General features: G+C 50.7%; 2 protein-coding genes and 1 long non-coding RNA gene across 5 annotated transcripts in view; all 3 read left to right on the top strand.

Annotated features, from left to right (window-relative positions):
- LOC112532931 overlaps positions 1-11,071 on the top strand; it is a 37,549-nt gene extending 26,478 nt beyond the window's left edge. For both annotated transcript variants that reach the window (XR_003076548.3, XR_005846491.2), the window contains one exon: positions 1,862-11,071. This is a non-coding gene — a long non-coding RNA (uncharacterized LOC112532931). The remainder of the gene's footprint in view (positions 1-1,861) is intronic.
- A 418-nt stretch (positions 11,072-11,489) lies between these two features.
- Positions 11,490-15,907, top strand: LOC121109273 (PHD finger protein 7-like). 2 transcript variants are annotated; one of them, XM_040663705.1, is made up of 9 exons: positions 11,491-12,495; positions 12,811-12,902; positions 12,994-13,095; positions 13,342-13,466; positions 13,642-13,804; positions 13,896-14,002; positions 14,221-14,334; positions 14,486-14,604; positions 14,770-15,907. In XM_040663705.1, exons 1-9 carry the CDS (start codon positions 12,450-12,452, stop codon positions 15,411-15,413), a joined length of 1,512 nt encoding a protein of 503 aa, XP_040519639.1. In that variant the 5' UTR covers positions 11,491-12,449; the 3' UTR covers positions 15,414-15,907. The 2 variants fall into 2 exon arrangements, with proteins under 2 accessions (XP_040519637.1, XP_040519639.1); XM_040663703.1 differs by having other exon boundaries at positions 11,490-12,902.
- A 4,396-nt stretch (positions 15,908-20,303) lies between these two features.
- Positions 20,304-24,724, top strand: LOC121109268 (PHD finger protein 7-like). The gene is made up of 9 exons (XM_040663690.1): positions 20,304-21,309; positions 21,625-21,716; positions 21,808-21,909; positions 22,156-22,280; positions 22,456-22,618; positions 22,710-22,816; positions 23,035-23,148; positions 23,300-23,418; positions 23,584-24,724. The coding sequence occupies exons 1-9, from the start codon at positions 21,264-21,266 to the stop codon at positions 24,225-24,227; spliced, it is 1,512 nt and encodes a 503-aa protein (XP_040519624.1). The 5' UTR covers positions 20,304-21,263; the 3' UTR covers positions 24,228-24,724.
- The last annotated feature ends 476 nt before the right edge of the window (positions 24,725-25,200 follow it).

Raw genomic sequence — 25,200 nt, 5'->3', positions numbered from 1 at the left:
CCGTACTTCCCCCCAGCTATTGATTTGCTGTTGATATCCTCAAATTCTCTTACCAGTTGCCAATATTTCCTAGCTGTTAATATGTGTTATCAGCCATAAACTCAACTTCTTCAATCATGCTACTGCCCCAAATCCCAACGTAAACAAGGCCTGGTAGAATTCAGCATGCAGGATTTTGTGTAGCTCCTTGCTCTTGTTCTGTTCTGCTTTTCCACTTGCACACTGCCAATGTACACTCTCCCTTATGCATGTGTGAAAATGCAGCAGAGCATCACAGTGTTGCTGAAAATATCCCGGTGTGCCATGAGCATGGCATAGCACTGGGTTTCCATTATGGGAAAGGATAATGTGAAGCTAGAAAGGGTTGAGAGAAAGGTGACAAGCAATGGAATGGTTTTCATGGTTGGAATGTTTATAAGGGTTACACGGCTTCTCTGTATGGGGAAATGGGGAAAAGATAAGGGAAAGGGAGTGATATAATAGAGATCTGTAAAAAGATGAAAGAGTGTGGAGCCCATGAAGAATTTTCTCTTGTTCACTGGTTGTTTAATAGAATCATAGAATGGTTTGAGTTGGAAGAGATCATCAAAGGTCATCTGTTCAAGTTCCCTTGCAATGAAGAGGGACACCTACAGCTCCATCAGGTGCTCGGAGTCCAATCCAGACTGACCTTGAGTGTCTCCAGGGATAGGGCATCCACCATATCTCCAGACAACCTGTGCCAGTGCTTCACTACCCTTATCATCATAATTTGCTTCTTTATATCCAGTCTAAATCTCCTCTTTTTTAGATTGAAACCATTTCCCCTTGTACTGTCACAACAGTCCCTGCTAAAGAGGGGACTTAAAGCCCTTTAGAAGCACCTTTAGATTGAGTTGAGATATTTGTTCTTAAGATCCTTTCTATGCACTTGCAAAATTCAGGTCTTTGCATAAGTAGGAAGAAACTGCGCCTTTAAATACATGCATATATAAATATACACATATATTTTTATTTTATCTTTTACACATATATTTTTTTTATCTTTTTTTTTATCTTTTTCTTTTATCTTTTTTTTTTCAGTGAAATAACTCAATTTTCCCTGTTTCTCTGAGTCTCCTTACAACAGACACCTGACAATAGAGACACATGTTGTATCAAAGGCAGAGTCCCAGTTCACAACATAATTTGGAGTAACAGGACCACTATGATGCCTTCTGAGTGGGGATCGTCATAGCACATTTGATGCAGACCTCAGGTTCTTGATGTAATGCATTGTTACTTACAGGAAATGTTCCATTTGTCTTTTCCTTCCAAAGGTGATTTTATGTTGTGTTTTCATTCTGGGTTTTGAAATCAAGTGGTGGTGGCACAACATGAAGTCTAGCAGCAGTGCATCCATTCTGGGGTTGTCCACTTTGTTCTGACTAAATTAATTATTCCCCACTTGTAACTGCAAATCGGAAAATAAAAATAATTAAAAAACAACATAACTAAAACCAAACCAAATCATAATGAAAAACTCTGTTGCTAAGATGCCAAGAGAAGAGCTCCTTTTTGTTTTATTTTTTTTATTGCCTTGTCTGACTAAGTGCACCGACATACTGCTGCGTGCTCCCTGCATGTAACATTAGGGTAGTACAGTTTGGTAGGTTGGATCGCATCAGCTTGGGTCCTAATGATATCGAACATGACACGTTATGACAAGGAGCACTTCATTATGCACTGGTGTGTTTAACTTTGCACACAAACACATCTCTATTTAGACCAGAGCACTTTTACAGTGGTTGTACTTTCAGCAGGTACTGCTTATCTGTATTTCCACATTAAATCAGACAACTGAGAAACTAATCTTTCTTTTTTTTTTTTTATTTCTGTGAAGGAGTAGAAGCTTCTCCAGCACTTGGCTCAAAGCACTTAACTCCTCAGCACTGCCCTTGGGGAACCAGTCTGTCTCTGCTGCCTGTAGAGATGGGTAGACAAGTTGGCCAAGGTAAATAGCCACCGCACTGGGCTCTTTGGTATTTAGATCCATGTATAAGAACAGTATTATACAAAATAACATTTAAACAATACTACTCTGACTTAGTATCAGTGCAGCAAACAAGAATGCTGTTCTTCCCTCCACCTCCTCATTTCATTTGTACAGCTGCCATCCTGGGTATCATAACTGGTTGGTTACTACTGAAAGTTTAGGTGATGTACAGTGCACCTGCTGCTTTGATGACTACGTCAAGCATGTCCATGAAGACTACCCCTACTGTGCTGGCCTAATGGCAGTAGGGTACCACTGACACTTCTGATCCGCTCCAGCTGCTCTTGGCATTACTCCAAGAAAGACATCTCTAATGGGGAGGCATGTTAGAGAAGCTGAACAAAAGGAAAGGCACTGGCATCTTCATATCAAAATGTGACGTGCTCGTTCCAGCTGACACTTCAGAACTTCTTAGGTTATAGCATTATTACTTAAATTACCCACTTGTGGAAGCAGCAAATATAGCTCTGGGAACAACGTGGTCCAGGTGGAATTAAGTGTGAAACACCTCCTACACTGAGAGATACCTGCCTCTGGCTGGCTGGATACTGGCTGTGGGAGATACTGTTTTCTGCCAGTTGACATGTGAAATTATGACTAATATTTGTCACTCTTTCAGTCATAAAACAAGTTGCTGAATGTTTTGCAGGAAAGAGAAGTACCTTGTCCCAAATAGATGTGCTTGGGACACTTACAGTGAAGTCCACAATCTATTACACGATTGCCTTTCCCTGGCTGAGAATTCCAACCAGAACCTGCGCTGTAAAATTAAGCACATCATAACCAGCTCTAGAGCACCTGACCTCCTCAGAAGTCACTAAAAGCAAGTGAAGCATTTCAGCATGCCTAGAGGGTCCACGTAGTGCAGGATACAGATTGGCAATCTCATGGCTATCAGTCTCTCAGCACCAATTGTGTATCCCAACATATTTTGTTCCAAGAGAAGCAAGTGCCTTGTCATCAGTGCTGCAATAGCAAATTTTTAGGGACTGATGAAGCAAAGATAGACAGCAGCATATTTCTTTAGGAAAGGTGGGAAGGTAATTTAGCTGTCAGGACAAATAAGGTGGGGGGTGGTTTATAGCATTAAGTGGAATAGGAGAGAAAAGGGAAGTCAAACATGATCTTCAGTTTAATCAGCCAGAAGGAAGGAGAAAAAATGGTGTTGTTAGGTGTATTAGTTAACAGAGGTAATAGCAAGAGTTTAGAGGAAAGTGACTGCTCTGGGAAGCTCAATCTGAAAAGTACAGTTTCTGAACTGCTCGAGTGGAAATTAAAATAACATTGTAAACAACAGCAAACGGGTGAAAGGCAAAAATGAATGATAGAATAGACGTGCCCCTGATATGAACTGAGGTCTGCCAATGTGGATAAATAATGCACATAGTTTGTGCTCTCCGAAAGAAATAGTATTCAAACTGAGACCTCAGAAAGGCGGTGAAGGTGCAAGAAGACAGATGCTAGAGAGATGTGTAGGGCAGTTTTAATCCTGCCTTAGACAAAACCACCAGTTGATAGGAAAAATAAAACCTGGAGAAGGATTCCAAAATATTGGAACAATTGAGAAGAAGAAGAGAGTACCTTCAGAGAGGGAAACACTCAGGAGAGCACCCTGAGAGGTGACAACAAGTTGCAGAAAGAAAATGAGAACTCAAAGGGAAATATCATGATGGGAGATGAAAAAAGAAGTAAAGTTTTGTACACTCATGCAGGTGGAAATAATTTGAAAGCAGTTTCCACAGAGACAAAGGATACCAGATAGAAGTAAGTGGGGAGGGAAAAATTAATGTGAGAGAGGTACATAGACAGGAGGGAGTGAAAAGAGATGGAGCTATAACAGGAAAGGCAGATGAACCTCAGAGAGTGTATTTCATGAAGACAAGAGTGATACTGAAACTGGAATTAAAGTAGGTGAGGAAGAAGAAAATGTTTGTGGATCAGACCAGAGAGAGCTGAAGAAGTTGCAGCTGGTTTTAAGGCCTGAAATGAGAAGCATGATAAATTAATTCAAACCAACTTAAGAGTTGCACAGATTCAGAAAGAGCTGAAAAAATAGGAAGATCTACATTTGCATGTAGATGAGTTCTTCAACCAGAATGTTTTTGGGTTAATTCCCATCTGATGTCCATTCTGCATTAAGCTGACCATGGCAGCATCTTCTTGCTGGAAGCTAAGGATCTTTCTGAATCCCTCAATGCTCAAATAGTCCAAATTTCATTTGGAGAACATAGAGTATATATACATAGAGCCCAGGCACAAAGAATAACTCTCCTCTTCTGTGTGTATATAAAATCTGGGCAGTGGTTTGGTAGTGTGGTAGTCAAGGAGAAGCAACATGCCCAGGACCTTGAGCAGAGAGGTAAGAACTTACTGCATGATGGAGAGCAGAACTCGTGGAAGGCTCTCTGGAAACCAACAGGCAAAGTGCTTCTTAGGGACTGGGAAAGCCATCAGAGCAGCCGTCAGCTGCAACTCACAGGACTAGATTGCCAGAGATGTTAGAACAGCTTCCAATGGACAACAGTCAATTCCCCATCCTACCCAGCCAGGATTTCCCTGATTTATTCCACTAAGGACTCCATGCAGCAGCTAGCATGGAAAATATCCATTTGACCTTACTCCTTCCAAACACCAATGCACAGATAGTAACTTGGAGGCAGAGAAGTGCCACTTGGTGGCTTCCAACTGGCGCACTCCGTGCTGGGGCACAGCCAGGATGAGGAAGCAAAAGGAAAATGTGCCACCCATAAATCCCATTATATTGTCTGAGATCAGTCCCAAGTGCCAGCAGTCAGCAGCACGAATGCACCATACTGCTGGTGCTGCCATGACCGAGGCAAGGTGCTAAATTGCTCTGATTTAGCTGAAATCACTGATATATCTGAGTAAAAAATACATGATTATAACTACTCCTTTGTGTGTCTTTCCATGTTCATTTGAAAGAAGTACGGCAGAAGATAAAACACAGCAACATCCCCCAAGCCCAGAGGGTTTAATGAAGAATTAAGGAGATTGTAACTGCATAGCTGAAATAATAAGGAGGAAATTGAATTATTCCACCCATATTAAATGCATATATTCTTGAGTGTTTCTGCCAAAATTACTCTGCTAACCCATGGTGTGAAATACAGTCTGTTTTCACATGGGTGCATTAAACAAAGATGCCTGCTACAGTACAACAGCTTTGAAGAGAATAGAAAGGCATCAGGATGAAAAAGCGCTCCCGACGTATGGTTATATCAGCTCTAAATTGTCTCACAGCTGTTTCTAGCTCCATTAGATGGAAGACTGGCTAATTTATAGAAGTCATTTTTAACAATTTGATTGTTGGTATATATCTGCTGAATTGATTGGCTAGGGAGACAGATCTTTATTTTTATAATAGCAGTAACATCTTTGCAGATTACTGCTCAATTTATCCCTGATATTAACAGTGCTAACCATCAACTATTCATTTATATTATGCTGTTATTTCTTAATTATCAGCCTAATTGTAGAGGAGAGCCCAGGATGCATGAGACTATCTGGGCTGGACAAGAAATGAGAGAGGCTGGGGTTCATTCCCTTCTGATACACTCACAGCTCTGGCTGAGCTCAGCAGGAATTAAACACTCAGGCCTGGAGTTTTGTTCAGAAGTTTGCTAATCCTCTGTGTGCTAGAGTGATGTTTCCCACTGAAGTCAGTGAGAACTCTGTTCAGAAGAGAACAACATATGCAATGTACCCAGTTCTGTATCTAACAATGCTGGAGGCATTGTGGAAAAGAATGAGCTTCCTATTCAAATCAGAAGTCTGTGATAGGCACACGAGGACACTCATAGATGACCAGACTATTGGGCTGTGTAACTCTTGCTGCTGTCTTTGAGGGCAGTTAATGGAGGTTGGCTCCCAGGAGGCTCAGCTGTGACCTACTGTACATCTTGGGAAGAGTTAGTTCCCAGCATCTCAGAGTGAGAACATGGCTTATACACTGAAGCTTAAATATATATATTCTTTTCTGAGTTCTTCTAGAAACTTGTGTTTATTTCAAACATGTATGTTAACTTCTGTGCGTATCCGCTATTGTGTTTGAGTGCAGATTAACTAATATGGCTTGGGTTGGAAAGGACCTTAAAGTTCATCCAGTTCAAAGCCCTGCTGTGAGCTGGTTGCCCCCCACTGGGTCAGGCTGCCCAGGGCCCCATCTAACCTGGCCTTCAACAGCTCCAGGGATGGGGCACTGTTGCATGAAAAGGGCAAAGAAGTTTGGCAAATAAAAGTATTTATTTTCCTCCACTTTGAATTTACTGCTTCTCTGTTCTGTCTGCTTTGCTCTCGTGGTGGGAAAAGACTAGAAATCTTACTCTGCGTTCCACAGACTATTTGGTTTTCTGCAAATTTTTCTCACCATTAAGGAGATTTACTATGTAATTCCGAAGTACAGTTTTCTGAATTTTCAGTCACTTAAGACTATTTATTCCATGCAGTAGAACAGATAGAATCTCAGGACTCCCCCAAATGCCAAGCTGTCTGTGTTCATACTGTTAAAACTGCAGTCCTCACGAGCTGAAATTATCATTACATGTGCTAACCTTATAAGCCAAATCCCAGGAACAGTATTCAGTTTTTTTCCTGACCTCAATAAGCATCTCACTAAAGCAACAGATCAGTGAGAGGGGGTTCAATCCTTATTCTGATAATGAGGGGACTCTTCAAAATATTCTATTTTTATTGGAACAAAAGGATGGAGGAAAAGGGGAAGACGGTCTGCTGGAGGTAGATAGCTAATACTGAAAATAAATGGAAAGAGAACAACTTTGATGGGCTGATGGTTGGACTGGATGACCTTAGTGGCCTCCTCCAACCTTAATGATTCTATGACTCCAACTTAGCCTCATTTTGAGCATTGGAAATTTTGAATCAAGAAGGAAGGTGTACTAGAAGAGTGGCTACTCACTCCCAGCTTGATCAAAGGAATGAATTAATATTAGCATTGTAGCATGCACTTCAAAATATGGAAGTCCTCTACCTTCTGTGCTATTTCTGGTGAGATCTTCTCCCTCCCATTTCATGTCATACCCAAGTTCCTTCCGCTCAGATAACCAGTGACACTGCTAATTTATGTCATATGCTCTTCATTCTCTTTCATCTTTTCCTCCAAGGGTGAGCTGTTATATGTTGGGAAGTATTTGGTTTTCAGAGGTTTTTATTAACCCTTAGGTTGTTCAGGCATAGTTGGGAGCAGGACGCAAGACTTGGGTTTATTTATAAGCGTGTGTTCTGCTGGTATTAAAAGAATAGTGTCCATGTAGCTTAAATGTCACCAAGCGCAGCAGGTTTATAGTAGCCTCAGAGGTTTGAATATATACAAGGGCAAGCTCCCTTGGAGTTTATCAGTGCAAATCAAAACAGCCTCCACTCAGCTGGTAATCTATGGCTTATAAGCGATACTCAAATCCAATTTATTAAGAACACATTAGTTTTTCAAGCACACCAGATTCCTGATTAATTTCCAGCACTCTGGGTTATTTAATGCTGTAGGTTCCATTGTCATTTTTTATTTTCCACAGAGCACTTGATTGATAGAAGCTATTGTGAGCCTGTTCTTTGAGCACATTGTTCTTGTCAAATAACGATACAAATCTTATTGATGAAAGGTCAGTGTGTCTTTTATGTATGGGAAAGTCATCGTGCAAGCTTTGGGACCATGCGCTGAGCATATGCACAAATGAATGAGGGATGGTAAATGATGCCAGAAAAGTTTAATATTACAGAGGAGTCATCATGCCACTTGAATAGCTAAATTCAGCTGGTGCAACACAGCCCAGAAATCCATGACTCAGATGTTAATCAGTGTTAGATGCTCTTTTTATTTTTATGCTGCTAATCATTGTTACAAAATCAAGTGTCTCGTAGCAAGAGTGCAAATCCATTTTAAACTGAATTAGCCTTTTGTTCAGAGGGCACTTGGGATTTGCCTGGGGTTTGATGGCTGACCCCAGCAATAGCTCTGTACATCACAGGTGGTGGAGGTGACGATAAACCCTGGTCTTCTGGTTCCCCCCTCTGCTACCCATAGGATCGCACCTCACACGAACCAATCCTCTGTGCACCTCAGAGAGCCAAATCCTCCCCCTGTGCTCTCCCCTCTGCACTGAGGTGTTGCAAGTGAAGGGAGTGCAAATTGCATCTTACGGGAGTGGTGAGATCCTCGAGCATGAAAAACAGAACTGACAGTGGCTCTGCACTTCTGTCAAAGGAACCTCACAGCTCCACAGGCTGTGACACTGATTTAACTCATCAAGCTGCAGAGATAAAGGTCAGACAATTTGGAAGCAGAACTTCAGTCTAGAGGAAGAGGTTTCTCACCAACAGAGTTGTGATGCTTTTAACAGTAGGTGACCTGTGAATATCAATGGGCATCTAAACAGATCTTTCAGTTAATTAAGTCCTAAGAGCTAGAGAACTGTTTTCCTGTGCTCCTCCTGTTCAGTACAGAAGTATTTCTGAAAAGTTTGTTGTAAACTTTTTGTCTGTAAACAGGAACGGAGCATCAGTTGTAACCGAGGGCGCTGTCAGGTTAGTCCTAGGACAGGTCCAGGGTGTATTTGCATCCTCCTCAGCCAGTCTGCAGTCCCAGTAGAAAAATTTGCAAAAGGATTATTTCTGTTTTGAAATCAAATTCCAGGAGCTCTGATCCAGCCCTCCTCCTTGTCAGGAGCAATGGATTCACAAAAATAGACATGAAAACAAAATTCAGTTTTCCATCTCTACTCATGCTCAGTGGTGGAGTCACCAAGCCTGGAGGTTTTCAGTAAAAGTGAAGATGTTACACTGAGGGATATGGTCTAGCATGGTCACAGGCATGGGCTGATAGCTGGACTAGATTATCTTATTGGTCTTTCCAACCTTAATGATTCTATGATTCTACACAGGCTCACCTTTCTCCTGTGTTTGCTCATGCAACTTTTGTGGATGTTTCTGCTGAGCAGAAGTCTAGAGTCCTTAAAATAAATCCAGGCCTTGCCCTCTATATAAGCCTCATCTCCATTGCTCTTATCCTTGTACCATCCTATCTTTCTGGCAGGCAGGCAAACTGTCCTCTCTTGCTCAAGGCAATGCCAAAAAAAAAAAAAATGCACTATACTGAAGGAGGTTCTGGGAGCACTTAACACCTAGAAATCCTCTGCACTACTGAGCAGTGTCAGCTTAGTGCACAGCAAAATGCCACCACAAGCCCCAAAATAATTTCCAGAAGCAACCGTATGGAGCTGTCACTAGAGGAAATGTGGTTTGTCTTGAGGACAAGGAAACTGAGAGATGTGATTGACAAAGACATTGATTTACAAAATGAGCTAGAAACAGGAAGAGAGAGAAAAGGGGGAATCTTTCCTTAAACACACCATATTTTAGAGCTGAGCAATTTATTAGTAGATTTAGTACAGGTCATGTCCTCTCTATCTGTCTGAGGCTGAAGTTTCTTCATGTCCAAGACCACAATACTTGCTGAGTTTGGAAGTAGCCAGACCTGTTATAAAAAAGTAGTCAACAACAGCCACATGGGATGGCATTGCCAAAGCCTCCTCAGTTATTTCATCAATAACCAAATGGAATAATTTGTAGACAAATGCTAATGCATGTATTTAACACATCTATGCTCTTTATGTCTTCAAAGGGTCTAAAAGCTCTTCTAATCCCATGTGATCAAATGTAGGACAGATGACACATTAAAAGGTAGAGGATACAAATAAAGTTCTTGTTATTAGAATTTGGAAGGCTGTAGAAACCACGTTAACTTTTGCCCCTTTTTCCACACTTCTAGCAGGACACCTCTCAAGCATCCTTTGTACAACCAGTGACTATGTAAGAGCAAGGACTTTGCATTGAAGGACAAAGCACAAACAGCAAAGGTGCAAGCCTACCACCTACCTGCAAGAAGCCAACTCATCACAACAGTTTGGCAACTGTGTACCAGGGCAGGCTGTGTACTCTTGGGTCAGGTTGGCTAAAAAAGAAAAAAAAAATAGAATTAGACTTACTTCCATTGAAGCTGATCATATCCATTTTTAGTTATATTCATACTATATTGCTCTGCTTCTGCTTGTTCAAGACTAAGAAATAAATAGTTGTTGGTCTGCCCTTGGAGTACTGTGAAAAGAGAGATGTCTGTCAGTGGTTACTGCAAGTATGGGAATCTCCAACACCCAAATCCTCAACTTTATGTCACTGCAAATGCAATTCATAGGGACATTTTCATATTTAGTTTCATTTCATGAGTGGATCTGACGTGCAGAATCAAACTCTATAACCCGGTTAGGTTATAAAGCAGGTATGTTTATTTGGCCGGCCGGGTGCAAGGGGGATCACCCCACCAAACTTGCACACCAGCAAGCAAAAATGCTACAGATTTGTAAGCCAAGTCCATACATACTCAGCAGAATTCTTGGAACCCATCTACATATTCATTATCCTTCCAGAAATTCATTTACATACTGCCCCTCCCCTGGTGCATGCATTGTCCATAGTAAGGGTCTCCCTTTGGTGGTCGTGGGGATGAAGTCAGAAGTCTTCCTCGTGAAGGCCCGATGTCTTCCTCGGTCTGACCTTCTTACGGTGCATTCAAACCAGTCAAAGCCATTCGCTTTGTATCGTTCCTTTGTGTTTGCACAGCTGACCATGAAATGTTGAGATGTCATTCTCCTTCCCTAGTTTCTAAAGCTAGCTTATTTAACCCCTATATGTTCAAACCCTAGACCCACCTGAGCTACTGATCTCAAACCCCCCTTTTCTTAAGTCTAGCAAAACCTTTTGCTAGATGATCCCATTTTGAGAAAGAAAATTCCTAAAATAACTCCCATTTTCCATCTTCTGTCTCAGCCTGTGTTTCTTCCTCATAGCTATTTCTCATAGCTATTCTCTATTCAGTCCTCATAGCTATTCTCTGAACGCTTACACAGCCATAACATGCATCGCAGAGAAATACATACGAAGATAAGCAAAGCAATTAGTATAATGCAAGCCATAAAGCTGGCTTCCTCAGACATGGAAAAAGCTGAGGTACTCACTGAGTGCTTTGCCTAAGTCTTCACAGGTGGTCAGGCTTTCTGTGTCTGCCAGGACCACAAGCCTCTAGGTGAGGGTGTGTGGAGTACTTTCTGTCCCACTGTAACAGTGGAACAAGACCAAGCCCTCCTCATGACATTGAATGTGTCTAAGTCCATGGGGCTGGATGATATCCATTCAAAGGTTCTGAATGAGATGGCTGATGTGGTGATGTGGTTGCTGAGCCGCTCTCCATCATATTTTAAAAATCATGGCTGTCTGGTGAAATCCCCGGGGACTGGAAAAAGGGAAATGTTACTCCCATTTTTATGAAAGGGAGAAAGGAGGATCCGGGGAACTACAGGCCGAGTAGATGCCATGGCATCGAGTGCACCCTCAGCTAGTTTGCGGGTGACACCAAGCTGAGCAGTGCAGTTGATACGTTGGAAGGAAGGGAAGTCATCCAGAGGGACCTGGACAGGCCGGAGAAGTGGGCCCACGTGAACCGAATCAGGTACAATAAGGCGAAGTGCAGGGTGCTGCACTTGTGTCAGGGCAATCCCAGGTACTTTTAGAAACGGGTAAGATCTCCTTGAGAGCAGCCCTACGGAGAAATGGACAGCTAGTAGTCGGGGTCTACAACAGAAAGCAGTGCTGTGTTTTAGAGACAGTTAGCCACAGTGAGAGCTGGACAGAGAGGAACCTGGTGGGGTTTTACAAGTGCGAGTGCAGGGCGGTACACCTGCGGGGGGAATAACCACACACGCCAGTCCCGGCAACGGGCTGACCTGCTGGAGAAGAGCTCTGCACAGAAGGACCTGGGTGTCCTGCGGGACGCCAGGCTGGCCCTTTTCGCCTTCTGGAGGCGTTCCTTGTCAGCCGCCAAGGAGAGGTATCCTTCCAAGGGAGATCAGGTAAGTTACCCAGGCAAGTGGACAACCATGGAGAAAGGTGTTGAGCAATCGAGGGAATTAGCTGTGCTGGATAAAGCGTTTGAAGAGAAATAGAAACATCAGCCTTTATCTTGCTTGCTTTTTTTTTTTTCTTTTTTTTTTCTTTTTTAATGGAAACTTGGTTCTTTCTCGAGTGGTATGTAGTGTGAGTTAGCACCGTCTGAAATGATCGTGGCCAGAGTTCTGACAAAAAGAAGGGCAATCGACATAGCACGTTGGGAGGAAATTCTTTCAAAGGTTGCCCAGAGAAGGTGTGGAGGTCTTGCTTGGGAGCCAAGGGCCCACGCCCACAGCCACCATGAGGCGGTGAGCGTGATGTCACAGTGGGTGTCAGAGTGCAGCCATTGTGACGCGTGAAGCTTGGAGTAGAGCACAGGCTGGCGGGCTCAGCGCAAGCGTCAGTGCGGCCTGGTGAGGCGTGGAGAGAGCAGGGTCTCTTGCAGTGCTCACCGTCGACGCAAATGATGTATGCTAGGAAGCGGAAGTTGTCTGACTCTCAGGAGCCAGGTGAGAGCACTGCGTCCCTGTGCACAGGTCCCGATGCTGGGCAGAGGGGTGCTGGGGCTCTGCCTGCGGCTGAGAGCCGAGAGGGGAGGAAGGGGCAGGCAGGAGCTCCCAGGCAGGCATGGGGCTGGGCCCCTCTGCTCCTTGGCAAGGGGGCCCAGCTTGGGCTGCGGCTGCCTTGGGCCTGCCATGGCCCCTTCCCCTCCACCGCCTCCAGCCAGCATGGCAGGCACAGAGCAGGACCCTGGGGACAGCCCCCAGGGACACCTGGCCCCGCCAGCTGCTCACCGCTGCTCACATTTGCTCTCTCCTCTGCAGCGTGCGTGCTGTGTGGCCGGGGAGATGTTGACCGAAACATCTTTGGCCGCACATTTGACCAGATTTGGTTTTGGGTCCACGAGTTCTGCTTGGTGAGTTCCCTCAAGCGATCCTGACCGCTTCCTGCCGGGATGCTTCCCTCCTTCCTGTCCTCATGAGATGCTGCTCTTTTCTCTCCTTCAGCTTTTTGCCAACATCTCTTTTGATGAAAGCTCCACACAGGAGGGAACTGTGGGCATTGACCCAGCTGCCCTCACACGCAAAGTCAAGCAGGCAAACCAGAAGGTGAGGACCTGAGCGGAGCAGGCTGATTTGTGCCCCGAGAGGCTCACACCAGCTTAGCCTGGGCACAGAGGAAGCAAGCGCAGCCCTGCCAGCCGCCTCCAGGACAAAGTCCTGCCATTGCAGATGTGCCCTGTCCACCAGGCAGCTTTGTAGAGTGTGCCCACATCCTGCGCCCTGCCCAGAGGTGTGGGGCCAGAAATGGAGGCCCTGAGCCTGCTGCTGATGGGGCTGTTCTGCTCTTTCCAGCAATGCTGTGTTTGCGGCGAGAGGGGGGCTGCCATCACATGCGCACAGGGCGGCTGTGAGCGCAGCTTTCATCTGCCCTGTGCCAAGGACGGACAATGCGTCACCCAGTTCTTTCGAGAGCACAGGTAAGGGCAGTCAGCAGCAGCCAAGCCGCCAAGCCAGGGGGGTGGGGGTCCTGCAGCGACAGCTCCCAGCAGCCTGCCAGAGCCAGAGCCGGAGCCAGGGCCTGGGGCTCCTCCCTGGTCCTCTGCCCTCCACCCATCGCTTCTCACCGTGCCCATCCCTTCCACCTTCCCCCAGGTCCTTCTGCTGGGAGCACCGCCCTCGACAGACCGCAGTGACAGCTCCAGCAAGAGGCACCACCTGTGTCATCTGCCGGCAGACCGTGGGGAACGTTGCATCCTACCACACCCTGGTGTGCCCAGCGTGCAAACATGCCTGGTTCCACCGGGCCTGCGTCCAGGTAGGAGCCCTCCCCTCACCCTGCAGGCACGCTTGGTGCTCAGCAGCACCAGGCACTGCACACGCTCACGCTGCTTGTGCTTCTCGTGCAGCAACAGGCCTTGAATGAAGGCATTGCATGCTTCCGGTGCCCTGCCTGCCAAGACGGCGCTCAGTACCGTATTGAAATGTCCATCCTAGGGATCCGAATCCCGGACAGGTTGGTGTCCTTCTGCTAAAGCAGGCGGATGAGAAGGCGCGAGCACTGGGCCTGCCCAGGGAGTGTCTGGGCAGGCCTGGCCCTTGGCTGTCACAGGAGCACGTGCCTCAGCTTCATGGAGAAGCTGGAAATGGGGGTGGGGTGGATGAGATGGGATAACCTTGGATCTCATCCCGGGGACACCGGGGGCTCATCACTTTCCCTCCCTTCTCTTGTAGAAGACCAGAGCGGGAGGACAATCGTGCATCCACAGCGGTTCTACAGAGGCACGGGCACTGCGACGCCGTCATCTGCTTTTGCGGTGGAGGCAGGGATCAGGCAGAAGAAGAGGGGTGAGTTACCGCAGCAGCTCTCTGGCGCTCCGTGGGGGATCTCAGCCTCAGCACAGGCTGGGAGGTCAAGGACTGAGCACGAGAGATGTGCCGGGCGCTCCCTGCCTTGGCTCACTTGTTCCTCACGGCCACAACCCCTTTTCTTCCCCAGGCCCTGGCAGCTGGTCCCGTGCAGCTCCTGTGGAGCGCAGAGCACCCACCAAGAATGCTCCTACTCGAGCATCAGAATGAACAAGTGGGACTGCGACAGATGTGCTGGCCTGGGTACCGGTAAGAGGCAAAGAGTCGCGTGGCTCCGGGCTGGGGTCGGGCAAGGCCTGGCAGCAAGTGCTCGCGGCAGCTTTCAAAGAGTCTCTCTGCCCCAGGAGGGATGGCAGCCTGTCCCTACCCGGGGCTACAGGTTCATCCTGCTGACCTTCCCGCCTCCCCTTACAGCCTCCAGCACCATCGCGCAGCTCGCTGCCCTCAGCGCTGCCAGCCAGCAGGGCCTGGAGCCATCCCACAGCCCCCAGGAGCCTGAGGACAGCTGCTCCGGCCCCACCATCCAGCCAGCGTCGGGGCCATCCCACACTTCCCAGCTGCTGGAGCTCAGCTGCCAGACCAGCGTGCTGGGCATAGAACATGGGACAACCTGCTCAGCTTTTCCTGACCATCAGGACGCACCTGAGCAGTGCCAAGCACGCTGTGGGAGCAACCATACAGCCACCCCCAGCACTGGAAGCAGCTCCCGCCCATCCACCGCACAGGGCACTTTGGGATCCTCCAGAGCAGCCACAGCGGCTGCGCGCAGGAGGCGTCCCAGGCAGCGCGGAACAAGCCGGACACGGAGCCGCTCCCCGCTGCAAGGTCGGGCCCCACCTTCCCAGAGCCGGACCAGAAGACCTCAGCGCAGCAGGCGAACACCATCTCCAGCTGCTCAGAAGAGAACTCGCAGCACCAGCAGACCGGCGACACGGAGGACCTTGAGAGCTTCCCTGCGTCCAGACAGCAGGGAATGGCCCAGGCAGTTAGGGGAGGCCCGCATGCGAAGCCATTCCTCAGTGGCACGTCGAGTGCCACATGTCCACAGCCGGCACTGAGGAGGCTGCGGGAGCCAGTTCCAACAGTGGGGGCTGCCCCAGGCATGAAGACCTCCTGGGTCGAACATGCAAGCCAACATCCCACCCCCCCAAGTCAGCCCGAAAAATGATGAGAGGGAAGCAGTTCCAACAGCGAGGGCTATCCAGGGCATGAAGACCTCCTGCATCCAACATCAAAGCCAGCATCCACCCCCCCCAGCCAGCCCCCCAAAAGGTGGCATGAAAGCTGTTCCAACAGTGGCGGCTCTCCAGGCATGAAGTCACTCCTGGGTCCACCATCGATCCAACATCCACCGCCCACTCCCCACAGTCGGACCAAAAATAGATAACACGGAAGCAGTTCCAACAGCACGGGCTACTCCGGGCATGAAGTCACTCCTGGATCCAACGTCGGAGCCCTCATCCACGCTTCTGCCCCATTAGCCTGCAACAGCCGTGTGCCAGCACCATGTGCTGGCTCTAGTCCCAACTATCCAACACAATAAACCCAACCATCCCACACACATTTCTGTGTCAGCTGCTTCTTCTCCGTTTGTCTATGCTGAGGTGGGCAGAACTGGGCGCTGGGATCACAGGGTTTTCTCCTCCTCAGCACCTTCCCAGTGGCTGTGCAAAGGCTGCTCGGCAGCCCGTGGACAGCCTGGAGAATTGGGCACAGAGGAACTTGCTGAGGTTCAGCAAGGCTGAGTGCAGGGCCCTACACCTGGGGAGGAATGGGCGCACGCTTCTGTAGAGTTAGGAGCTGACCTGCTGGAGAGGAGCTCTCTGGAGAGGGACGTGGGTTCCCTGGTGGCCAGTGGGGCGGTCGGGAGCCATCAGAGTGCCCTTGTGGCCAAGAAGACCAATGGCAGCCCGAGGTGCATTCCAAAGAGCGTGGCCAGCCGGGCAAAAGACGTTCTCCTCTCCCTCTACTCTGCCCCGGTGCGGCCACATCTGGAGTCCTGTGTCCAGTTCTGGGCTCCGCAGCTCAAGAAAGACAGGGAACTGCTGGAGAGTCCAGCAGTGGACTACAAAGACGATGAGGGGCCTGGAGGAGCATCTTCCTCGGCAGAAAAGGCTGATACACCTACTGCTGTTTAGCCTGGAGGGCATCTTCTCAATGCTTATCAGTACTGAAAGGGTGGCTGTCAAGAGGATGAGGCCAGACTTTATTCCCTGCTGCCCAGCAACAGCACCAAGGGGCGTTCGGCACTAACTCTTCCAGAGGAACGTGAAGAAAAGAACTTCTTTCCTGTGAGGGTGACCCAACACTGGGACAAGCTGTCCAGAGAGGCTGTGGACTCTCCTCTTCTGGAGATATTCAAAAGACACCTGGATGCTTTTTAGTGCAGACTGCAGGAGCCCCTCCCCTGCAAGGACAGGCTGAGTGAGCTGGGGCTCTTCAGCCTGGACAAGAGAAGGCTCCGAGGAGACTGACGGTGGCCTTCCAGTACCTGAAGGGGGCCTACAGGAAAGCTGCGGGGGGGGGGGTGGGGACGGGACGGGGAGAGGATAGAAATGTGTTCAAACCAAGGACCGGTCCAGTAAAGGACAGCTAGTGGTTGGGGTCTACAGCAGGCCACCCGATCAGGGAGAGCCTGTTGACGAGGTCTTCTTGCTTCAGCTGCCAGAAGCGTCAAGCTTGCAGGCTCTTGTCCTGATGGGGGATTTCAACCACCCGGAAGTATATCTGCTGGGATAGCGGCACGGCGGGTGGCAGACAATCCTGCCAGGAGATTCCTGGCGCCTGTTGAGGATGACTTCCTGGTCCAGGTTTTAGATGGACCGAGCCGAGGTGAAGCCTTACCAGAGCCGGTGCTCGCCAATGCTGTGGAGAGCATGAGAGAAGTTAAGCTGGGAGGCAGCCTGGGCTGTAGTGATCATGCCGTGCTGGAGTCTGTGACCCTGAGGAATGCAGGCCTGGCAAAAAGCAGACCCTCGTGCTTACCATGTCCAGGCACATACGAGACCAAGAGGTGATCCGAGACAGCCAGCATGGCTTCACCAAGGGCAGATCTTGCCTGACCAATCAATCTGGCGGCCCTCTGTGATGGAGTGGTGGCACGGGTGGGTGGACGGGGGAAGGGAGACGGATGTCATCTCCCTGGCCTTCTGCAAAGCCTTTGACATGGTCCCTCACCACATCCTTCTCTCTAAATTGGAGAGGTGTGCGTTTGAAGGGTGGACCGTTTGATGGATTACAGAGGGGTTGGCTGATCGCAGCCAAAGGGTTGTGATCAACGGTTCTACGTGTGGGTGGAGGCCGGTCACGAGTGGTGTCCCCCAGGGCTCCGCCTTGGCATCGGTGCTCTTCAACACCTTTGTCAAGGACATAGGTGACGGCATCAAGTGCCCTCTCAGCATGATTGCAGACGACACCAAGCTGAGCGGTGCAGTGGATGCACTGGAGGGAAGGGGAAGGCATCCAGAGGGACCTGGACAGGCCGCAGAAGTGGGCCCATGTGAACATAGCGAGGTTCAACAAGGCCATGTGCAAGGTGTTGTAGCTAGAGGCGGGGGCAATCCCAGGTACTTACACTGACTGGGAGAAGAACCCCTTGAGAGCAGGCCTGCGGAGAAGGACGTGGGGTCCTGGTGTACGAGAAGCTACTCATGAGGCAGCAGAGTGTGCTTGCCGCCCCAGAGGCCAGCTGTATCCTGGGCATCATTAAACGAGGGGTTGCTAGCAGGGAGAGGGAAGTGATGGTCAGAGAGCTGGAGCACCTCTCCTTCAAAGAAATACTGAGTGAACTGGGCTTGTTTAGCTTGGAGAAGGGAAGGCTCTGCGAGACCTCATTGTGGCCTTCCAGTACTTGAAGTGACGGAGGGGGAATGGCTGTTTCACATGGGTGGGTAGTGATAGGACAAGGGGGAATGGTTTAAAACTAAGATAGGGGAGGTTTAGGTTAGATATGAGGAGGAAGCTTTTCACTCGGAGGGTGGTGACGTGCTGGAACAGGCTGCCCAAGCAGGTTGTGGATGCCCCGTCTCTGGAAGCAGTCAAGGCCAGGCTGGATGGGGCTTTGAGCAGCCCGGTCCGGGGGAGGTGTCCCTGTCTATAGCAGGGGGCTTGGAACTAGGTGATCTGAAAGGTCCCTTCCAACCCAAACCGTTCTGTGACTCAGTGAAAAACAAAAGAGTGCTCCGCTGTATTTTCCAGAGACGTGAACTTGCACAGCTTGGATGCGGTTGGTTCTTCAGAACCTGCTCTGCAAGTCTGGGAGGACATTCACGTCCTCACCAAGGACCTGGATGAAGGAACAAAGTGTGCCCCCGGCCTGTGTCTAGAAGAGGCGGACACCCCAGAAAGCAGAGCTGTGATTTAGAGACAGTTAGCCACAGTGAGAGCTGGACAGAGAGGAACCTGGTGGGGTTTTACAAGTGCGAGTGCAGGGCGGTACACCTGCGGGGGGAATAACCACACACGCCAGTCCCGGCAACGGGCTGACCTGCTGGAGAAGAGCTCTGCACAGAAGGACCTGGGTGTCCTGCGGGACGCCAGGCTGGCCCTTTTCGCCTTCTGGAGGCGTTCCTTGTCAGCCGCCAAGGAGAGGTATCCTTCCAAGGGAGATCAGGTAAGTTACCCAGGCAAGTGGCAAGTATGGGAATCTCCAACACCCAAATCCTCAACTTTATGTCACTGCAAATGCAATTCATAGGGACATTTTCATATTTAGTTTCATTTCATGAGTGGATCTGACGTGCAGAATCAAACTCTATAACCCGGTTAGGTTATAAAGCAGGTATGTTTATTTGGCCGGCCGGGTGCAAGGGGGATCACCCCACCAAACTTGCACACCAGCAAGCAAAAATGCTACAGATTTGTAAGCCAAGTCCATACATACTCAGCAGAATTCTTGGAACCCATCTACATATTCATTATCCTTCCAGAAATTCATTTACATACTGCCCCTCCCCTGGTGCATGCATTGTCCATAGTAAGGGTCTCCCTTTGGTGGTCGTGGGGATGAAGTCAGAAGTCTTCCTCGTGAAGGCCCGATGTCTTCCTCGGTCTGACCTTCTTACGGTGCATTCAAACCAGTCAAAGCCATTCGCTTTGTATCGTTCCTTTGTGTTTGCACAGCTGACCATGAAATGTTGAGATGTCATTCTCCTTCCCTAGTTTCTAAAGCTAGCTTATTTAACCCCTATATGTTCAAACCCTAGACCCACCTGAGCTACTGATCTCAAACCCCCCTTTTCTTAAGTCTAGCAAAACCTTTTGCTAGATGATCCCATTTTGAGAAAGAAAATTCCTAAAATAACTCCCATTTTCCATCTTCTGTCTCAGCCTGTGTTTCTTCCTCATAGCTATTTCTCATAGCTATTCTCTATTCAGTCCTCATAGCTATTCTCTGAACGCTTACACAGCCATAACATGCATCGCAGAGAAATACATACGAAGATAAGCAAAGCAATTAGTATAATGCAAGCCATAAAGCTGGCTTCCTCAGACATGGAAAAAGCTGAGGTACTCACTGAGTGCTTTGCCTAAGTCTTCACAGGTGGTCAGGCTTTCTGTGTCTGCCAGGACCACAAGCCTCTAGGTGAGGGTGTGTGGAGTACTTTCTGTCCCACTGTAACAGTGGAACAAGACCAAGCCCTCCTCATGACATTGAATGTGTCTAAGTCCATGGGGCTGGATGATATCCATTCAAAGGTTCTGAATGAGATGGCTGATGTGGTGATGTGGTTGCTGAGCCGCTCTCCATCATATTTTAAAAATCATGGCTGTCTGGTGAAATCCCCGGGGACTGGAAAAAGGGAAATGTTACTCCCATTTTTATGAAAGGGAGAAAGGAGGATCCGGGGAACTACAGGCCGAGTAGATGCCATGGCATCGAGTGCACCCTCAGCTAGTTTGCGGGTGACACCAAGCTGAGCAGTGCAGTTGATACGTTGGAAGGAAGGGAAGTCATCCAGAGGGACCTGGACAGGCCGGAGAAGTGGGCCCACGTGAACCGAATCAGGTACAATAAGGCGAAGTGCAGGGTGCTGCACTTGTGTCAGGGCAATCCCAGGTACTTTTAGAAACGGGTAAGATCTCCTTGAGAGCAGCCCTACGGAGAAATGGACAGCTAGTAGTCGGGGTCTACAACAGAAAGCAGTGCTGTGTTTTAGAGACAGTTAGCCACAGTGAGAGCTGGACAGAGAGGAACCTGGTGGGGTTTTACAAGTGCGAGTGCAGGGCGGTACACCTGCGGGGGGAATAACCACACACGCCAGTCCCGGCAACGGGCTGACCTGCTGGAGAAGAGCTCTGCACAGAAGGACCTGGGTGTCCTGCGGGACGCCAGGCTGGCCCTTTTCGCCTTCTGGAGGCGTTCCTTGTCAGCCGCCAAGGAGAGGTATCCTTCCAAGGGAGATCAGGTAAGTTACCCAGGCAGGTGGACAACCGTGGAGAAAGGTGTTGAGCAATCGAGGGAATTAGCTGTGCTGGATAAAGCGTATGAAGAGAAATAGAAACATCAGCCTTTATCTTGCTTGCTTTTTTTTTTTTTCTTTTTTTTTTCTTTTTTAATGGAAACTTGGTTCTTTCTCGAGTGGTATGTAGTGTGAGTTAGCACCGTCTGAAATGATCGTGGCCAGAGTTCTGACAAAAAGAAGGGCAATCGACATAGCACGTTGGGAGGAAATTCTTTCAAAGGTTGCCCAGAGAAGGTGTGGAGGTCTTGCTTGGGAGCCAAGGGCCCACGCCCACAGCCACCATGAGGCGGTGAGCGTGATGTCACAGTGGGTGTCAGAGTGCAGCCATTGTGACGCGTGAAGCTTGGAGTAGAGCACAGGCTGGCGGGCTCAGCGCAAGCGTCAGTGCGGCCTGGTGAGGCGTGGAGAGAGCAGGGTCTCTTGCAGTGCTCACCGTCGACGCAAATGATGTATGCTAGGAAGCGGAAGTTGTCTGACTCTCAGGAGCCAGGTGAGAGCACTGGGTCCCTGTGCACAGGTCCCGATGCTGGGCAGAGGGGTGCTGGGGCTCTGCCTGCGGCTGAGAGCCGAGAGGGGAGGAAGGGGCAGGCAGGAGCTCCCAGGCAGGCATGGGGCTGGGCCCCTCTGCTCCTTGGCAAGGGGGCCCAGCTTGGGCTGCGGCTGCCTTGGGCCTGCCATGGCCCCTTCCCCTCCACCGCCTCCAGCCAGCATGGCAGGCACAGAGCAGGACCCTGGGGACAGCCCCCAGGGACACCTGGCCCCGCCAGCTGCTCACCGCTGCTCACATTTGCTCTCTCCTCTGCAGCGTGCGTGCTGTGTGGCCGGGGAGATGTTGACCGAAACATCTTTGGCCGCACATTTGACCAGATTTGGTTTTGGGTCCACGAGTTCTGCTTGGTGAGTTCCCTCAAGCGATCCTGACCGCTTCCTGCCGGGATGCTTCCCTCCTTCCTGTCCTCATGAGATGCTGCTCTTTTCTCTCCTTCAGCTTTTTGCCAACATCTCTTTTGATGAAAGCTCCACACAGGAGGGAACTGTGGGCATTGACCCAGCTGCCCTCACACGCAAAGTCAAGCAGGCAAACCAGAAGGTGAGGACCTGAGCGGAGCAGGCTGATTTGTGCCCCGAGAGGCTCACACCAGCTTAGCCTGGGCACAGAGGAAGCAAGCGCAGCCCTGCCAGCCGCCTCCAGGACAAAGTCCTGCCATTGCAGATGTGCCCTGTCCACCAGGCAGCTTTGTAGAGTGTGCCCACATCCTGCGCCCTGCCCAGAGGTGTGGGGCCAGAAATGGAGGCCCTGAGCCTGCTGCTGATGGGGCTGTTCTGCTCTTTCCAGCAATGCTGTGTTTGCGGCGAGAGGGGGGCTGCCATCACATGCGCACAGGGCGGCTGTGAGCGCAGCTTTCATCTGCCCTGTGCCAAGGACGGACAATGCGTCACCCAGTTCTTTCGAGAGCACAGGTAAGGGCAGTCAGCAGCAGCCAAGCCGCCAAGCCAGGGGGGTGGGGGTCCTGCAGCGACAGCTCCCAGCAGCCTGCCAGAGCCAGAGCCGGAGCCAGGGCCTGGGGCTCCTCCCTGGTCCTCTGCCCTCCACCCATCGCTTCTCACCGTGCCCATCCCTTCCACCTTCCCCCAGGTCCTTCTGCTGGGAGCACCGCCCTCGACAGACCGCAGTGACAGCTCCAGCAAGAGGCACCACCTGTGTCATCTGCCGGCAGACCGTGGGGAACGTTGCATCCTACCACACCCTGGTGTGCCCAGCGTGCAAACATGCCTGGTTCCACCGGGCCTGCGTCCAGGTAGGAGCCCTCCCCTCACCCTGCAGGCACGCTTGGTGCTCAGCAGCACCAGGCACTGCACACGCTCACGCTGCTTGTGCTTCTCGTGCAGCAACAGGCCTTGAATGAAGGCATTGCATGCTTCCGGTGCCCTGCCTGCCAAGACGGCGCTCAGTACCGTATTGAAATGTCCATCCTAGGGATCCGAATCCCGGACAGGTTGGTGTCCTTCTGCTAAAGCAGGCGGATGAGAAGGCGCGAGCACTGGGCCTGCCCAGGGAGTGTCTGGGCAGGCCTGGCCCTTGGCTGTCACAGGAGCACGTGCCTCAGCTTCATGGAGAAGCTGGAAATGGGGGTGGGGTGGATGAGATGGGATAACCTTGGATCTCATCCCGGGGACACCGGGGGCTCATCACTTTCCCTCCCTTCTCTTGTAGAAGACCAGAGCGGGAGGACAATCGTGCATCCACAGCGGTTCTACAGAGGCACGGGCACTGCGACGCCGTCATCTGCTTTTGCGGTGGAGGCAGGGATCAGGCAGAAGAAGAGGGGTGAGTTACCGCAGCAGCTCTCTGGCGCTCCGTGGGGGATCTCAGCCTCAGCACAGGCTGGGAGGTCAAGGACTGAGCACGAGAGATGTGCCGGGCGCTCCCTGCCTTGGCTCACTTGTTCCTCACGGCCACAACCCCTTTTCTTCCCCAGGCCCTGGCAGCTGGTCCCGTGCAGCTCCTGTGGAGCGCAGAGCACCCACCAAGAATGCTCCTACTCGAGCATCAGAATGAACAAGTGGGACTGCGACAGATGTGCTGGCCTGGGTACCGGTAAGAGGCAAAGAGTCGCGTGGCTCCGGGCTGGGGTCGGGCAAGGCCTGGCAGCAAGTGCTCGCGGCAGCTTTCAAAGAGTCTCTCTGCCCCAGGAGGGATGGCAGCCTGTCCCTACCCGGGGCTACAGGTTCATCCTGCTGACCTTCCCGCCTCCCCTTACAGCCTCCAGCACCATCGCGCAGCTCGCTGCCCTCAGCGCTGCCAGCCAGCAGGGCCTGGAGCCATCCCACAGCCCCCAGGAGCCTGAGGACAGCTGCTCCGGCCCCACCATCCAGCCAGCGTCGGGGCCATCCCACACTTCCCAGCTGCTGGAGCTCAGCTGCCAGACCAGCGTGCTGGGCATAGAACATGGGACAACCTGCTCAGCTTTTCCTGACCATCAGGACGCACCTGAGCAGTGCCAAGCACGCTGTGGGAGCAACCATACAGCCACCCCCAGCACTGGAAGCAGCTCCCGCCCATCCACCGCACAGGGCACTTTGGGATCCTCCAGAGCAGCCACAGCGGCTGCGCGCAGGAGGCGTCCCAGGCAGCGCGGAACAAGCCGGACACGGAGCCGCTCCCCGCTGCAAGGTCGGGCCCCACCTTCCCAGAGCCGGACCAGAAGACCTCAGCGCAGCAGGCGAACACCATCTCCAGCTGCTCAGAAGAGAACTCGCAGCACCAGCAGACCGGCGACGCGGAGGACCTTGAGAGCTTCCCTGCGTCCAGACAGCAGGGAATGGCCCAGGCAGTTAGGGGAGGCCCGCATGCGAAGCCATTCCTCAGTGGCACGTCGAGTGCCACATGTCCACAGCCGGCACTGAGGAGGCTGCGGGAGCCAGTTCCAACAGTGGGGGCTGCCCCAGGCATGAAGACCTCCTGGGTCGAACATGCAAGCCAACATCCCACCCCCCCAAGTCAGCCCGAAAAATGATGAGAGGGAAGCAGTTCCAACAGCGAGGGCTATCCAGGGCATGAAGACCTCCTGCATCCAACATCAAAGCCAGCATCCACCCCCCCCAGCCAGCCCCCCAAAAGGTGGCATGAAAGCTGTTCCAACAGTGGCGGCTCTCCAGGCATGAAGTCACTCCTGGGTCCACCATCGATCCAACATCCACCGCCCACTCCCCACAGTCAGACCAAAAATAGATAACACGGAAGCAGTTCCAACAGCACGGGCTACTCCGGGCATGAAGTCACTCCTGGATCCAACGTCGGAGCCCTCATCCACGCTTCTGCCCCATTAGCCTGCAACAGCCGTGTGCCAGCACCATGTGCTGGCTCTAGTCCCAACTATCCAACACAATAAACCCAACCATCCCACACACATTTCTGTGTCAGCTGCTTCTTCTCCGTTTGTCTATGCTGAGGTGGGCAGAACTGGGCGCTGGGATCACAGGGTTTTCTCCTCCTCAGCACCTTCCCAGTGGCTGTGCAAAGGCTGCTCGGCAGCCCGTGGACAGCCTGGAGAATTGGGCACAGAGGAACTTGCTGAGGTTCAGCAAGGCTGAGTGCAGGGCCCTACACCTGGGGAGGAATGGGCGCACGCTTCTGTAGAGTTAGGAGCTGACCTGCTGGAGAGGAGCTCTCTGGAGAGGGACGTGGGTTCCCTGGTGGCCAGTGGGGCGGTCGGGAGCCATCAGAGTGCCCTTGTGGCCAAGAAGACCAATGGCAGCCCGAGGTGCATTCCAAAGAGCGTGGCCAGCCGGGCAAAAGACGTTCTCCTCTCCCTCTACTCTGCCCCGGTGCGGCCACATCTGGAGTCCTGTGTCCAGTTCTGGGCTCCGCAGCTCAAGA

This window comes from Gallus gallus, chromosome 1 (genome assembly GCF_016699485.2).
Source record: "Gallus gallus isolate bGalGal1 chromosome 1, bGalGal1.mat.broiler.GRCg7b, whole genome shotgun sequence".
NCBI lineage: Eukaryota > Metazoa > Chordata > Aves > Galliformes > Phasianidae > Gallus > Gallus gallus.
Note: the sequence above shows the minus strand (reverse complement) of the source record. Positions and strands in the feature narration are given on the sequence as shown.

Bases quoted from the DNA above. Each gene is read 5' to 3' on its own strand.
- LOC121109273 (XM_040663703.1), top strand. From the start codon at position 12,450: ATGATGTATGCTAGGAAGCGGAAGTTGTCTGACTCTCAGGAGCCAGGT. The intron at 13,096-13,341 runs GTGAGGACCTGA...TGCTCTTTCCAG, and splicing joins TCAAGCAGGCAAACCAGAAG to CAATGCTGTGTTTGCGGCGA. The intron at 14,003-14,220 runs GTTGGTGTCCTT...CTTCTCTTGTAG, and splicing joins GGGATCCGAATCCCGGACAG to AAGACCAGAGCGGGAGGACA.
- LOC121109268 (XM_040663690.1), top strand. From the start codon at position 21,264: ATGATGTATGCTAGGAAGCGGAAGTTGTCTGACTCTCAGGAGCCAG. The intron at 21,717-21,807 runs GTGAGTTCCCTC...TCTCTCCTTCAG, and splicing joins GGGTCCACGAGTTCTGCTTG to CTTTTTGCCAACATCTCTTT. The intron at 22,817-23,034 runs GTTGGTGTCCTT...CTTCTCTTGTAG, and splicing joins GGGATCCGAATCCCGGACAG to AAGACCAGAGCGGGAGGACA.